At 37.5% G+C, this 17,462-nt stretch overlaps 1 protein-coding gene across 13 annotated transcripts in view; it reads right to left on the reverse strand.

Moving 5' to 3' along the window:
• Positions 1-17,462, reverse strand: part of FRYL (FRY like transcription coactivator) — a 240,210-nt gene that overhangs the window by 73,352 nt on the left and 149,396 nt on the right. For 12 of the 13 annotated variants that reach the window (XR_006785141.1, XM_045833907.1, XM_045833905.1 and 9 more), the window contains 9 exons: positions 17,093-17,225; positions 14,818-14,925; positions 11,954-12,191; positions 10,855-11,040; positions 10,508-10,594; positions 8,711-8,979; positions 6,024-6,225; positions 5,054-5,178; positions 3,021-3,078 (listed from right to left, as the gene is read on the reverse strand). Coding sequence is in view for 12 of the 13 variants with exons in the window: in XM_045833907.1 (XP_045689863.1) it covers positions 3,021-3,078; positions 5,054-5,178; positions 6,024-6,225; positions 8,711-8,979; positions 10,508-10,594; positions 10,855-11,040; positions 11,954-12,191; positions 14,818-14,925; positions 17,093-17,225 (1,406 nt within the window). In the remaining variant the exon portion in view is untranslated. The remainder of the gene's footprint in view (positions 1-3,020; positions 3,079-5,053; positions 5,179-6,023; positions 6,226-8,710; positions 8,980-10,507; positions 10,595-10,854; positions 11,041-11,953; positions 12,192-14,817; positions 14,926-17,092; positions 17,226-17,462) is intronic. The other variant, XM_045833898.1, reaches the window with a different exon arrangement.

Consider the following 17,462-nt stretch of genomic DNA (forward strand, 5'->3'; position numbering starts at 1 on the left):
TTGAAATTATTTTGGTTGTGCAATAGATTTCAAGCACTCTGGCAGCTACTGCATCAAAGAGATATATATGAAGTCTGTCCAGAAAAAGTCCAGCCATTGTTAATATAATGAGAATTGTTTACATGACATAAGTGTAACCTGGTAGCTAGGAGAGTGGATGGAATGTGCATACGTGAAACAATGACGACACTGCTGTACTAGTCAGTGGGGGTGGTAGACTCTGTTAAGAGCATGTGTACTGTGTGGCCATCACATTCAAAATGACTGAGTGAGTAGAGCAACGAATCTGCATCAAATTTTGCACTAAGCTTGAAAATTCCTCCATGGAAACTATTTGGGTGATTCAGAAGGCTGCAGCTGTAGGAAACTGGTAATTGGCAGCTTCACCGTGACAATGCACCCTCTCATGCATCAAGTCTCGTGCAGAGTTTTTTAGGGAAACATCATATCACCCAGGTGACTCAGCCCCTCTACAGCCCAGATTTGGTGCCCAACTTCTGGCTCTTCCCAAAACTCAAATCACCTCTGGAAGGCAAACACGTTCAGACTGTTGAAGAGATTCAGGAAAATACGACAGGGCAGCTGACAGCAATTGGGAGAATGTGTGAGGTCCCCATGGTGCCTACTTTGAAGGGGACTAGGGCATCATCGTCACATGTACAATGTTTCTTGTATCTTCTTCAATAAATTATTTTTCACATTACATAGGTGGATACTTTCTGGACAGACCTCATATACATATATAGATAGTTTGAAATTAATGAGCCAAATAAAATCACATGACATTTTCCATGGTGATACTCCTTGTATGGAGAGGAAATGAAATTCTACCATTACTTTAAGGTGATTTGCTAATCTGACAACTTTAGACGCACTAAAGCATTTTTAGTAAAACTGTTCTCTTTGACAAAGAATCCCTAAGAAACTCCCCAAAATGTGACAGAAGGGTGGGGCAAACATCACAAAAGGAACAGAACAGAATCCACAGATTTTGCTCATGCCAAAGTTTTCCATTTAACAGTGAACTTTGACATACACACAAAATAAATACAGATAAAAACAAAAACAGTTCTTTGATCATTATGATACAAATAAGTGTTTTGTCTTACGAGGGCTGAACTATCAATTCCTAGAATAAGACCTGCAACATCTGACTTGATTCGCTTCTCACAGGAACTTGTGCAGCAGTGGGACAGATCTGCATCGCTTTTCTCTGTGCATCATTTTAGTTACGTTATAATTTTCACAATGCAAAACAATTGAAAACATATTTATAGGTCTTCCATTTTTGTGTTCACAAAATAGTTTTCTGCCTCTCAGAATTAATAAATGTTCAAGACAGGTAAAAAAAAATCTTTTAACCCTTCATGAAGTTTATAGCAATTCATATCAATCAGGATTGGTTTCTTAACAGTCTTTGAGGATTTCTGCAGTTTTTAGTTGACTGGTTTTAATTTTGTCTCCATCTAATGCTGTCAAAATATATTTTACATTAAAGGCACATCACTGCATGTATCTAGTCACTTGCTATGACGCCTTTTTTTACTGAAATTAAAATGTAAATACCGCCCTGGCTGGTGTAGCTCAGTGGATTGAGCTTGGGCTACGAACCAAAGGGTCGCCAGTTTGACTCCCAGTCAGGGCACATGCCTGGGTTGCAGGCCAGGTCCCCAGTAGGGGGCATGTGAAAAGCAACCACACATGATGTTTCTCTTCCTCTCTTTCTCCTTCCCTTCCCCTATTTCTAAAAATAAATTTAAAAAATTTTTAAAACGTAAATACTGCTACTTAAACTTTGTTTCCAATTTCATTCCCCTCTGATAAATTACCCAGCACTGTAATCAACATGATCATTCCAAAACAAAAATCTACTTAATTACAAAATAGTGATACTATTACTGTTCTCCAGGGCTGAATCAAAGGAAGTGACGAATTACAGATGATGTTTAAAAGTCTCTAAAAGTGTAACTATTCTCACCGTCTTCCTCTCCTGTAGATCTCCAATGTTAATAGTGGGGATTCTCAGTGTTCTACACCAGACTCAATCAAGATGCTTAAAAATAGTTTCTGGGCTCCACTCTAGAAATTCTCATTCAATAGGCCCAAGAACCTGTAACTTTGGGCAGGTTCTCAGATGCCAGTGTCATATGGGGACCACTGCTCTACTGGATAAAGCTGAAACTAGGTGTCCTTCATGAGATGTTCCTATCTTGCTTTCCAGCATAATCAATCACTTTCCCCCTTATAAAATCACACAAAAGAATCTGCCATGTCCAGATTCTTTTACAAAGTTTGCAAACGTTGTTCTGCCTAGGATGTTTTTCCCTTGCTTGTCCACTGGGGAACATACTTGAAAATTCACCTCAAGTATCAGTGCTTCACCCACAGTGCCTTCTCTTCCTCCACAGGCGGAGTCTTTCTCCTCTGCAGCTCATATAACTCTTGATCTGCGACTTCATGCCAATGTGTAATACACGTTGCTATTGTTATGATTCACATATCTGTCTATCCCACTAGACCTGTGGTTTCTAAAACCTGCTCAAAACCTGACATGGATCTTTAAATTGGGGGATCTAGACCTGGGATTGGCAAAACACAGTACGGAGGTCAAATCTGGCCTGTTGCTGGCTGTTACTGCAAATGAAGTTTTATTGGTATGTGGCCACACCCACTCGTTGAGTAGCCTATGCAGCAACAGTATGGTGTGTGAAGCTGAGAGTATTTACTACCTGTGCCTTTACAAAAAAAGGTTTGCTGACCCTGACCTGGACCCCAATTGCCCTCACTTCAGCTAGAGCAGTTACCATCCATTTTGCACGAGGAGTTTCTGCGTAAGGTGTCCTGTGGGGGAAGAAAGAGGTCTGCATATTTTTAAAGAACGTTTAAAACTGCACTAGACAATCATTTTCTTATTTACTTCTGAATTTCTAGCTTTTAGTATAATGAATATATAGAACATACAAACAAATAAGTGTTTTGCCAAGTAAATATTTAATAATAGAAAACTATACACAGTTTACCTCTGGCCTCCTTTCAAGTGCTTCTTTTATTATGGGGTGCAACTCCTCTATTAGTTCCCTAGGGAAAAAATGATATACATTCTTTTAATTAATAGCTGAACAAATATAATCTGAATATGAATATACTGAGGTAAACAGACAAGCGTTAACCCTGATCCTATTGTTTAAAACACAATTTTTATTGTTTTGTTTTGGTTATAAAAATCTGCACACTGCAGAGTATCTGGAAAGCAAAAAAAAAGAATGTTTTTTTTTGCTTTCCAATGCCTCTTTTCCTTATTTTAACACAAATTACTTATTGTAATTTGTAGAAATATGTATATCAAAATTTTTGTCAATCATTAGCAGTCCACATACATCTTAGATAGTTGAAACCCTATCATATAAGATGGTATCCTTTTTTCCCCTTTACTTCACACTAGTCTAATGACTTTTATAGGCAACTAATTAATTCACAGTATTCTAACACAGGGTCAAATGCCACAGTTTTCCTAAACACTTTAATTATCGATTTGTTAAATTTTATGTAATTTTATTATTATAAATACGGTCTAACAGCTTTGCACATTAATCTTTGTCTTTATTTCTGATTATTTCCTTACAATTAATTCTTACAAATGGAATTATTGGGTACAATGTTACGAACTTCAAGAACACAATAACCTTATCTTTGCTTATATTTTGATTTTAAAATAGAAAATGAGGTTATTATAAAAGACTGAGAAAATACAAAGAGCAGAAGAAAATAAAATCCATCCACAATTTTATCATCTATAGAAAACTACCACAGACAAGTTATTTTTCTCAGAATTGTTTCTATTTATGAGAATGTTTAAGTTGAGATCACTTTTTATCCCGTTTTTTGCTTTAGCACAATTGAGTATCTACTTGTTACAATCTTCCAAATCTTCATTTTTACTGAATGCTATTCTATACCTACAAACATGTTATAATTTATTCACTATTGTGCATGTCATTCAGAGATAAAACATCAAATACCACCCCACATCAATGGAGGACAATCTCAAATAATAAATTCTGGGGCCAGCCCTAGCTGGTGTGGCTCAGTAGACAGAGTGCAGGCCTGTTAACTGAAAGGTCGTACTCAGGTTCGAGTCCCACTCAGGGCACACGCCTGAGTTGCAGGCCAGGCCCCAGTTGGGGCCTGTGAGAACCTGGTGTTTCTCTCCCTCTCTTTATCCCTCCCTTCCTCTCTCTAAAAATAAATAAATAAAATCTTTAAAAAATATAAAAATAAAATAAATTCTGGGCCCAGCAAGTCATAATAAAGCAGAAGTTCAGGTAAAAAATGAAGGATTTGCTTCATTAACATTAAAAACATCAAGAATGATATAAAATATGTATGTAAACATTTATTTTAAAAATAGTCTAATTTTCTTAAGCACGAAGGAGAAAAACTATAGTTTTAACCCACAGATCAAGATTATAATTTAGTAAGCCCTGGCTAGTGTAGCTCAGTGGATTGAGCGCAGACTGCGAACCAAAGCATCGCAGGTTCGATTCCCAGTCAGGGCACATGCCTGGGTTGTGGGCCAGGTCTCCAGTGGGGGCCACATGAGAGGCAACCACACATTGATGTTTCTTTCCCTCTTTCTCCTCCATTCCCCTCTCTAAAAATAAATAAATAAAATCTTTTAAAAAGTAAATAAAATAAAATGGGTGACATTCAAATTCAATTAAAAAAGATTATAATTTAGTAGAATCACTGTGTAAATAAATTGGTAGGGTATTAAAGATTTACATAGCATTTTATTTCTAGAACATACTTATACATAGTATATATTTGATTTTCACAACCATTCGGAGAAGAAAATAGGGTAAATCTTACTTCCTCAATCAGAATGGGGAAAGTAAAGGCTCAAATAAGGTCAATGACTTGTTAAAGGTCTCACGGCCAGCTCACTGGCAGAAAGACCGACACGTGACTGTCCTTGGAGTCCGCTCCCACAGCTTCTCTCCTGGCAGCCACACTCACATTTTTGTGTACAGAGGAAACATGGGACAGTTCTTACCTGAAAGCTCCTGGGTTGGTCCTGCCAAGACCGAGAACAAGGGACTCAGTGATTTCCATGCTCTCCGAGCGCATCATTGGAACTATGTGCTTAAACAAGGATGAAGGGGATGGGATTCCAATAATCTGGGGGAAAAATATGTATTTAGAGCATCCACTAACTATAGTACATCCAATTAAATAATTTGACATTTCAACACTATTTGGGCAAGGACAATAGATAGATGAAATTTTAGAATGATGGTGCTTCAAAATTCACCTGTGCTGTATGTACATAACCTAGAATGGTTAGATAATTTAGCCAATGGTTTACGGCAAGTTCATTAACAGGACTGGGCTGTGTGGATCTCTTAATTTCTTACAGAAACTCACCATCACATAATGGGCTGACTCCATCAGAGAGTCTATGTCTTTTAATCATTATTTTCATGGATCATTTTTTTATGATCTTTTTTTGATTCATGAAAATGAGTAGAACAAAGTTACTTCTGAAAGAGTCATTAGTGTTAAAACGAGACACCCAGATGTTATGTTTCCTAAGTTTCCTTCAGCCACCTCATAATGTCTTGTGTCGTATCACAAAGGCTGTGTATCTCTCCTCAACAAGTATCGTTCGTATCACTACATAATTTAGGGAAATACTAAAAAGACAGTTATTTAAATCATTCCTTTGGATATCGAGAAGTGCATGACTATAGGAAACAGAATAAGGAAAGAGACAAATGAAAACTACTCTAAAAATATTCATTCTGATGAATTTAGTGAATTAAAGAAAAATTATACATATAAAATTGATTCTAACTAGGACTCCATAAAACAGTAATGGGATTTCTTTAACTCTTCTTTTTCATTACCAGTGCAAGTAACGAATACACTTTTCAGCCAAATTCTTTTAATATCCTGGAAAAGAAATTCTGAAACATCACTTCTGTGGCCCCATCCCAGTGCAGTGGGGGATCTGGAAAACGTACTTTAGAATCGATGCTGTAGCCGCTGTCCGGGGTAGAGGCCAGCGTCTCGGGGGGAGAGCACCTCACGGAGCCCGCCGACGCCGAGGCCGCCGCCGCTGCGGACGTGGCCGCGCTGCAGCACAGCAGCAGGTAGTTCCTCCACAGGCCGATGTAGGAGTCACTGCTGGTGGTGGCGTTCACCTTCTTGGCGTTGATGGGGCTACTAGCGAAAACGGAGACAAAAGCAACAGGTAGATACAGGTAATGCAACGTGTTCTGAAATTTTGTTAAACTAATGTTAAATTTCTATCAGTTTCAGAGAGATGGTTAGCATGAAGTTTTTATTCTTATCTTCGTGAAATAATGTAAGATATACATAAATGAAATAGTAGACTGAAAATTAAACATATTTCAGAATCATTTTAACACATTTTATTATTTCTATAACCAAAGTTAATACCTTATTGGGCCATATTTTAGAACTTATTATATGTGTTCAATGTAGAAAAAAAAATGAAAATCACCTTTAATTCCACACTGTATCTTTTCTACCCATGTAATTCATATACATGTACACAAATGCATGAACATATCTTTTAACTTATAAAAGTTGAACAGTTGTTTCTTTTGTTCTATAGCTGTTTAACATGTATTTTAAACATCTTCCTTGTAAATTAACATACTTCCATGATCATCTGTGATTACTGTATGCTATATCATTACAGAAATTATCATGACATATATAGCCAAACTTTGTTAGACATTTTAGTTAATAGTAACTTTTCCCTCTTATATACAATGAAATATATCTGGATATATATTTAATTAGAATAAAAATTTAATTATTTTCTAGGGTCAATTCCTGAAAATGGAATTGCAAAGTCAAAAGAATATCTACATTAAAAGAAGTTGTTTATTAATGTTTAGAGAGGGGAAGGGGAGGAAGGACAGGGGGGGAGAGATGGAGATGGAGAGAGAGAGAGAGAGAGAGAGGGAGAGGGAGAGGGAGAGAGAGAGGGAGAGAAACATCAATGTGTGGTTGCCTCTTGCACGTCCCACACTGGGGACCTGGCCTGCAACCCAGGCATGTGCCCTAGACTAGAAATTGAACCAGTGACCCTTTGGTTCACGGGCTGGCACTTAATCTAGAGCCAGGGCAGAATATCCACATTTTTAAAGCTTCTGTCAAATTTCTGTCTTTAAAGGTCAGACCAATAAAACATTTTGGAACAGTTCCATAAATCTTTCCAAATACCAAATTCTATTGGGATTAACTCTAAGCAAAACAAAAACATGTAAAATACTAATAGGTAGTCTCTGTCTTAAATAGATTTATAATGTATTAAGACAAGTAATATACATGCACAACTTTATTAACTCCTCAGCAGGTGTCAGTATGTTAGAAAATGCTCAGAGCACTCTGACAGCAGTAAAAAACAAAAACAACAAAAACCTGAAAAAAGACCATAACCATTGTATTTGATGGGGGAGATATATGATAACGAGACACAACAATGTAGGATGGTGCTGAGTTTCATGAAGAAAAGGAGAGCAAAAAGGGAGACAGGAGGTGGTGGCAGGAGAGGGCCTAATAATTTAAAATACGTTATTAGGGGAGACTCAAATAAGATAAGGTAAAAAATGTTATCCAAGGTGAAAAGTGTCCATCTTCATTTAAAAAAAACACCAATAAATAATACCTGAGAATCTATGAGACACATAATTAGCATGTACACACAAAAACACCAAAGACATATATATTCAAATTCAAAGGAAGGAACAATTGCTCTGGGTTGGCGATGTAAGCAAAGGCTTTGAAAATGCGGTGGAAGCTGAGGCGTGTTAGACATGGACAGGCAGGGGCTAGCGCAGACAGAAGGCGGGCGTTCCAGGTTCATGTGAACCAAAGCTCATAGGAAGGACACTGTAGAGCACACTGAGTGAACTCTGAAAGGCTCGTTTTGGTTCCAACCTAAAAGTATGCAGAAATCACTGACATAAAGGAAAAGGGGAAAGTACAGACCGGAGCCAGGTTTAGAGAGCCTTTGCTGGGTTTATGTGGGCAGGTTATACCCTGAGAGGATGCATTCCATGCACTCTGATCAGTGGCCTCCCGGAAAAGGTGTAATCAGCAATTCAAACTTAGGTTCAAAAATTCTCTTCTATATTGAAGAGCAAGAAGAAATTAACTGCAGATTATGATGACTGTGGTCAAACTCCATTAAGTATCAGTTAATCTAAATCTTTCCTATTATCCTCAAAACTACAACCCAATTCCATTCCATCACTAATCCCCACCAACAGATGGCATTCCTTGTAATGCCAACAGGAACACTAAGGTCACTAAGGTTGGCTTCTCCTTACTTCCACTCTTCATCTACGAAGTTATCTACATCCACAGCCACGCTCACCTTCAGATCCTTCCCTCATAAGTCTTTCATTCAAAACAGCTGGACTGGACTCATATTAGATACCAAGCATTGTGTAATTAAGTAAACTGACAATTATAATTTGGTGAGATTCAATTACATGAAAAGGATGAAGGGGATTATGAACCCACATTCTTCATAACTTCCATCTTCCTTCTTAATACATCCATAAATCATAGTTATTTATGGGATTTCTGATTCATATAACTTTTCAAATACATACATTATGAAAGCTGATGGTCTATACATTTTTACATTTACACTAGGGAAATAACTTACTTTATATCAACCTGTGGGGACAACAACTGAAGTCTTGTGTATGCAAACATCCAAGCATAGCTCACAGCGGTAGAACAGTGTTTTGGAAGGTTTTCTTGCTTTAAAAAACTGGAGAGACTTATAATCCATGGGTCTTGGCCTTGAGTCACATGTGCAAAAATCCATATATGTGATGGACTAATCACATCAAACTGGTGGCTAATTGGAGAAGAATTCCATTCTGCTAATGTTTGTAGATCTATCGAGCTGGGGCAATACAGCAAAGTAGTCTATGTAGAGAAAAAAGAATGGATTACTGCACACTTCATGACTTTTGAAGTTCTGCCATATGAACTGCTTTAAACTGTAAATGGCCTGCTGGTAGTTTCAAGAACAGAGGTTCTAAAACAGGTTAATATGAGGCCTAAGATGGTGTTAAGAGAGTAGTGAATTCATGAAATTGCGTTTAAGGTTTTTTGTTGCATGTGCATACATGTGTTTTTCTGGAGAGAGATTCCATATCTTTCATTAGTCTCAAAAAGATCTATAAACCAAAAAAGTTAAGAACCATTACTTATGTAATTCATACATGAATATGCAATTTCCATGGGTGCACAGAAGCAGCCAGAGAACTCATAAATGAACTACTAACTGTCATGCTGATGTGCCCTGTATATGTATAAGAAGAACAGACTGGAAAATGGACTCCTCTCCAGAGGTACACATGCATACATATTTGCTCAATGACATTCTGAGCTCTTATACTGAAAAGATTTACCTTCATGTAAACATGAAGGTAAATTATATGCCATTCAAATAACAAAAACAAATGGAGTCTTAAACTGGACAGATGCTAAATTCACTCGATCATCAACTGATATTTATAAAGCACCCACTAAGACCAAGGCACTGCTTTCATCAGCACTAGAAGAGAGTCATCAATTACTCTTTTTGTTGGCCTAATTCAGGTTAATCATCTAAAGCAGAATTCCTTAAATTGTACAGACTTATAATCATCTCTTGGGTTTATAAAGTTTTCTCCTTATTTCCTTTGGTTATGCATAATTTGTGAGTTGTAAGAGCCAAGTGTTATGCGAAAAGCATATAAACTTCTAGTCCATATATTCTTAAAAAGGAAGAAAAAATTTTCAAGTAGTAAAGTTTAATAGTTACTCTTACATCTATCTCGAAATCTTGATATATGACATTATTTTTTGGTTCAAACCCAACTAAGGAAGTTTGCATAAGTTTTCTTAGTAATGTAAAAAATGAAGCATTTTTCTTCATTTTAATGAGTCAAATTAAGACTCTAACATAAAATACTACATATTTGCTCCCTTGCACTTAATTTTATGTGGCAAAGTAAAAAAAAATACACTTACTGAGGGCAGAGTGCAATTTTTTTACTCCAGATTTCAACAAAAAGTTTCCACAGTATTTTAACCAGTATATAAGTCAAAAATATTACATGGCATAATAAATAGCAAAAAGCAGTCAATAGTAACAGTAGATTTAAGAGAAACTTGTTAGATCAGAAAGACTGGGATTTTACAAAGATAAAATATTTTAACTGCTAAGGGACAGTACACTAGCCACAGAAATAAACCAGTGCCACTTTTTTTTTTTAATGTGTGCTACTTCCTAAAAAGTAGTTTTAATTTTTAAAATAGTTTTCAAAAATACCTTCTAATGCATTACATTTGTAAAGGAAAGTCCTGTACATACATGACTTCAGTGCCAAAGCAAGACTGGATGGCTTTTGGCCACCACGGTCATTGCACTGCGTTGTATCACAGCTACAGGAATCATTCCCGTTACCTGGTCGGCCCCAGTGAGGTGTATGAAGCTCTCAAGAATGGACGGGCTCAGCCTGTCCATCACATCTATGGCCAATTCATCATCACCCTATAAAAAAATACATCACATGTCTCAAAAAATTAAGAATGTTTAAGAAAAGTAGCCAAACTTAAACATTAAAAATGGACTACAGCACTACTGGCTACAAATGGAATGGAAGGCAAGTGGGTTAGTTCAGACTCCATCAACAAACTTTGTTATAAGGTAGGTCATACTGCATGGTTGTAACAGAAATGTAATTAAGATGGACAAAAAGGCAGTTTTTTAGTGTTTCCACTAGGTAAGTAAACGAAATATCTAAATCATACCTTAGGTATCTCCAAAAGTGCAAATAACGCCCGTATTTCTCTAAGGACACTGACGGCTAACCTCCTGGTGGCGGGTCGGCTGCTGCAGAGAATGACGAGCGCAAACCCTTCCACCACATGGAACACGCTGGAGCAGGGGCCCCTTTCCAGGGGCTGGGGGTGAGAACCTCCGTTAGCGCCACCATGCTTGAGAAATAAGCAGAGGTTAAAAATGAAATTTAAAAGTGCATACAGACATTCTAGTAAAACAGTTAAGAGTAAAGTAAATCACAGAAATTATGGCTACAGGCCTGCCTTAGCTCAAGCAATTTAAATAGTATTTAATTCATAAAAATGTAACAGTGTACATAGTAGAAAAAAAAAACATTTAATTAGCAATCCAAACAGGAATTCTGTACCTAACTTCTATCATTCACTGGCTACTTTGTAGCTTTGGAGCTGACACTGTAAAGCACGTTTGGCCTAACATTTCTCTGTGGACTCTGAGGCGACTGGATTGCACCCTTCGTACTCAAACTGAGGACCAGCAGCACGGCATCACCTCGGAACTGGGTGGAAATAGATGCTCAGGCTCCTGATGATTTTATGCTCATTAAAGGTCGAGAAGCTGGACTGGCTCAGATGCTCCAGCTCTACACCTCCAAGGTTCTATGACTTACACATTATCACAGATCAGTAATGTGAGCACCTTCAATGGTTAAGGAGCACACACTCTGTATATGAGAAACAGGGATGGGCAAAACAACCAAATAACTCAAATGAAAGGCAACAGCAGTTTTTATTATTATTATTATTATTATTATTATTATTATTATTATTATAGCTTTAAATATATTGGAAATAACCTAAATATGAGCTAGAATTGCCTCCACTATCTATGCTCATTCAAAATCCATTGTCATCAAAAGAAGGAGGCTAGAGAGGTTAGACACAAAGACTATATATTTCACATACGAACTAAAGAAAAACTCAGTTTGAGGGATTATAAACACTTTGAGGGTGAATAAAACAAACAAAACTTTTAATGTTTGATGTATAACCATTGTTGGTCATTTAACACTGACCACACCCAAAGCGACAATACGAAAGAACATGGTACCTGTGAGTCCTGGTTTTTGTTATGCATTTGGGTTGCTTGTTTCCACTGATTTATTAATTGTACCAACATCTTCACGGCATTATCCAGAAGTGTGGGATGGACATCAGTCACTTCACGCACAGTGAAATAAACGAAACCCGACAGAACGTCCTCCCGCCAGTCCGGGAAGTCCAGCACCAGCGCCTGCAGAGTGTTGAAAGCCAGAGCGCGCAGCTCCTCGTCCATGTGGACTGTGAGCCTGTGCAGACGGACGGGATTCTGTCAGCAAACCTCAGGCCTTCCGAGAGCTTCGTCATCCGAAACTTAACACTAAGACCTTAGTGAACATGTCCTCTTAATTTGTTTGCAAGAAGTACGAAGGTACAAACCAATGTTCACTTTTTGTGGCAATCCTTTATGACGCTGGTCTATATTCATCATTTGTTTAAACTCACAGATCAGTCTATTAATACTAGTTAGCATTGTCACTATGATTCAGAACGATTTTGATCATATGCAAATGCTGTACTTAAGAAAATACAGACTGATACATCAGAATTATATTTAAAAACATCTTAGTTCTTAAAATACCATGCTATCCCACAATCAATCAAAAATTACATTCAATCATATCACATCTTAACACTCCCTCCCATTTGTCTTTTACTATCACTGGGAAGAACATGACTCATGTCAATCACTCCTTTCCCGCTGCTGAGGTAAGAGTTACACATAAGATGACTGATTGTCAGAAAGGAAATACAACCAATAAAGATGGACTCAATTTAACAGAAACAATTCTTAAGGTGAGAATGAGAATAAATTTAGTAGTAACATCATAAATGGAGTGTACCTAGAAAAAAATAAAAAGTAAACTTGTCAAACTAACACATAAGCCCCTAAAGGCAGTTTAAGTCTAAACAAATGAGAGGAGAGGCTATACAAAATTGCCTTTTAAAAACATCAAACAATACGGGGACATGAACATAATGTGAGTTAAAGGATGTTTAACAGGACATAGAGAAAATGACTTAGAAGCAGAAAGGACAGCTGCAGCACATAATGCCTCATGAACAAGCTTCTGACTGGAAGCTGAAGAGGACTAGTTTGGTGACTGACCATCAAGACAAATGCATCTGAGTTAGAACAGCCTGAGTGAGTATGCTAAGTAGGTAAGATTACAAATGTGCCACAATGACGTGCTTGGGAAACTGGGGTGATGGAGTTATCCTCAGTGACAGAGGAGAAAAGCTGTGTGCTTCAGGTGCAAGAAGGTATCGCAGTCCTCACCCTGCTGAACTCAGGTCTGGCCTTCACTCAGCCAACCTTCAGTGACAAGGAGACTGAAGAGAAAGCGTATTCCAGCTAGACAGACTTGGGAGTGAGCCACAAAGCGGCAGCAGTGATACAATCACATCAGAAATATCATACAAGGTGAGGTTAAGGGTCTCTAGCCCAGTATTCTGTCTCTGAGCAAGGGAGGTCCTGTGGGACAGGACAGTGACTGACTGACTACATGATGCTGACTTTCAAGGTTCTTTCAACATCCCTCAAACCCACGAATGTGTAAATGTCATCTTACACCTATCTCTGTGACTCAGCGTATAGAGGTATGAGAACAACAGTGTAGCCTGGCCAATTTAAGGCAGGGGAACTAACTAACTTTCCTTAGAGACGGCATACAAGTCTACAAATTTATAATGTGTCTTTGATTTGTTGGTTTGCTTGCTTTATTTTTAAGCAAATAAGATGTGGCCATCACAACTGCAAATGAGAGAAATAGGGGACAGAATAGATTATGCTCTAGCAGAGGTGTCCAACCTGTGGCCCGTGGGCCACATGTAGCCCACAATGGCCATGAATATGGCCCAGCACAAAATCGTAAATTTACTTAAAATATTATGAGATTTTTTTGTGATTACATGTCACAATGTATCTAACATGTAGTCCAAGACAACTCTTTTTCCAGTGTGGCCCAGAGATGCCAAAAGGTCGGACGTCCCTACTAGAAGCTTTCTTTCTGCTAAAGTAAACTGGTAAATAAACATCATAGGGGACAGAAGCAAAGTAAACTGTCCGTCATTGTTCAGATGTTTGCCCGATCACTAGATGCCCCATCTGTGCCCAGTGAAGAAAACAGTTTCACTCGGGCGGGTGCCTATGAGAGTAGTCATGGCCTCTCCCTTACATGCTGTGGATGGCTGCTTTGGACCTACAAAGGTAGAGATGAGCAGCTGTGACAGAGACCATAGGGCCTGCAAATCCTAAAATACTTACTATCTGACCCCTTATCTGGAGACTTCTTAAGTACATCAATAGAGCAGGTTTTCAACGAGCCATCTCTTCAACTTTGAATTAATTTTGGAAGGTAATATTTAAGTTTGGTTCATGTTATTTACTCCTTTTTTTAGATCTATGACATGCCTAACACAGCAAAGAGACAAAAACTGCAACCCTGTGGGCAATGCCATAGAAGAAAAGAGGGAAAATGAGACCTGGTCACCACCCTAGGTGCCAAAGACATAATTATAAGGGTTAACTAAAAAACTGGTTGCCTAATGGGTATAACTGCACACTGAGAATGCCTGTATGTTAAGGAGTAATGCATTATGTAAATCCCAGGAAATATTACTTAGATGGAAAGTGAGGGAGTTGAAAGTAGGATTTGTAGGGAAATCTAAAAGAACTTTAAAAGTTAAAAATGAGTATGGAGACCATGTTTAACAAAACGTAAAAGACAAAATGGGAGTTGAGAAGTAAATCAAATAACAGATTAAATGTCTTTATCACTAGTCTTTTACTGATAACAATAACAGAACTGGTTCGAAATTTAAAGGGATCAAGAGATATGAAAATCAACATAGCAAACAGTAATTCTCATTTACCTTGCTAACAATTCAATGAGGTCAGTTCTGCTCATACCGTCAGGAATCAACCTTGGAATAGCAGCAATACAAGTTCTAAACAAATCAATTTTGGGTTTTCTTTCCCCCCTGAAAAATACATCAAACAGGTCTTAATAAGTGTATTACCATGCTGGAAAATAAAAGCAAACTTACAAAAATAATTACAGAAGATAGGAGCCCACCCTGGAAAGTTTAATGTATTACAGAAAGAGCACATACAAATTCAGTAAATAATAAACAGTTTATAAATGAACAACAGAATCCAGAGATAATTCAAGGGGAAACATAGTAAGCAAAAAAGATTTCTCAGTGATTATAAAATAAGCATAGGAACTATAAGGTTTAAATAATAAATATTAAGTAAATTACTTATAATACAATTACTTCAAATTAATAAATTTTAATTAAATATAATTTAACTAATAGTGCATCTTTAGTACATAATAATATTTTAAAAGATTTTATTTATTTTTAAAGACAGGTGCAGGGAGGGAAGAGAGAGAACATCGATGGGAGAGAGAAACATCGATTAGTTGCCTCTTACATGTGCCCCAGCAGGGAACCAGGCCCCAAACCCAGATGTGAGTCCTGACCAGGAATCGAACTGGTGACGTTTTGCTCTGCGGGACGATGCCCAACAAACTGAGCCACATTGTTCAGGTCTTTGGTAAATAATTATTAAATAATAATTATATTGGTATTAAATAACCCAATATTGGTTATTTTGGGACCCATAAAATTAACAAAAAAATTTTAAGTGTAATATCATTTATTAGCAAGGTTCTTGGAAAACAGACTTTATCATATACCACTGTTGCTACAGTCTGTTCTTGTCTCTTTGTTTTACTTCAAGACACACATACACACTTAAAGTTTTTATGTAACAAAATGTGTCAATTTTTGAAATTCATCTGGTCCCTTCAGGGGCTTCCTACAATTTAATTTTATTGTATTTTCTTCTAGTTACCCAATAGTTTCATTATTTTAAATATCTAATATCTTAATATACTGGTTTTTATTTTGGTCTATATTTTAAGGGGAGGCTTTTAGTTAATTTCTTTTACCCAAAGTGTCCTTCAGTGGCCTAATAAAATAATTCTAATGTATAAAAGAATTGGATGATTTAAATGTTTTGGGCCAGTATTTGTTATAGTGGCAATGGACTTGTTTCCAACTTTGGGAGTTTTTATATAGTCAGTCTCCTCTTTGCATGGTTCCCATGTGCATGACTTTTAGTCCCCACATTTTAGTTAAATGATACCCATCCCGGCATGGCTCACTTTTTAGTCACCACACATTACCTATAAGTACCTATAAGTAACTGCATGAGCAAGCTTCCCTCCTAGCACTTCGGTCCACCAATCACGATGTACCTAACATATGTGCTTCATAATCAGAGACGAATCACACCACTGTTTTCAAATTGTGTCATGGCTGGTGGAGCAGCAAAGGAAAAGCGCTATCATCAGAAGTGAAGTTCAAATTGAACATGGATGCGGCTGCAGAGGAAACAGCCGACGGAGGACCGCTGACACTGCCATGGCTGGCAGTGCCTGCACGCAGCTGCAGGAGCCTGGTGAGGGTTACCAACACACACGAGGAAAGTGGTGTGGGGAAACGAATGAAAGTTCGTTTCCCCACACCAGAGAAACTCTTAGAGATCTAGTATATACTAGTGTAATAACTGTGTATTAATTAAGAGATCCAATTTCCAATTTGGTAATCTAAGTCATAGAATGCAGATATTAAGATCTGAAAAATGTTGTCTCTTACATGGAATATGTAGGTACTTCTTAGCAAATGAGGGAAAGCTATTGCCATGAAGTACTGCTTTAAAAAAAACTACTCATACATTCTTCCTCTCTGCACCCCTGGTTCCCAAGAGGTTTTCAGGTTTTCTGTATGTTTATCAGGGCCCTGGAAATAAAAGCATTTGTTTGACTTAATAAACCAATTAGCCCACACACATCTGGGCTAACTAGGATTTATCTATCCCTCACAGAATTGGCCTTGGTCACTGACAGCAAACTAGGCCAAGAATCCAGGACCCCTTTCGCTTTCTATACCAGGTTCAACAGCACTTTAAAGAATAAAACTCAGCACATGGAAGGGGTGACTGTCATAAAACTATAGCACACGGCAATACGGAAGAAGTCCAGAAGAGAGAGTAACAAAGCGAGTAAGCAAGAGTCAACTGTCTATACTCTTTCACAAAAACAGAAATAGCAATGAAAAGAAATAATGTACTGCATACGTGATCATGTCTTCAGGCTCCTTATTAGACATCTGCACACTAGTCATGCACATGGGCCTCCCGACCTCTTTGTCCAAGTGTCTGAGAATGCTGTCTAATGCTCTTCTCACTTGAGGATAGTAAATTGACATTCCTACAGGGAAAAAAAAGACTTAGTTATAAAATGTCAGAAATTAAATAAAGAATAGTTAGTTACTTTCTGTAAAAATAAAAGCCTCTTAATCTTTGAAAGATGTTAGTTTATCATTGTTACAAAAGGAGTTTCGACTGTGAAATACTCTTCTTGATGATCAGCTTTAGCAAATTTGACAACATGTAAAAATTATGCAGAGAACTAAAATTCGAAGGGAGAATAAAATGCAGTAGATAG

This window comes from Phyllostomus hastatus, unplaced genomic scaffold (genome assembly GCF_019186645.2).
Source record: "Phyllostomus hastatus isolate PE091 unplaced genomic scaffold, TTU_PhHast_1.1 phas_contig_196, whole genome shotgun sequence".
NCBI lineage: Eukaryota > Metazoa > Chordata > Mammalia > Chiroptera > Phyllostomidae > Phyllostomus > Phyllostomus hastatus.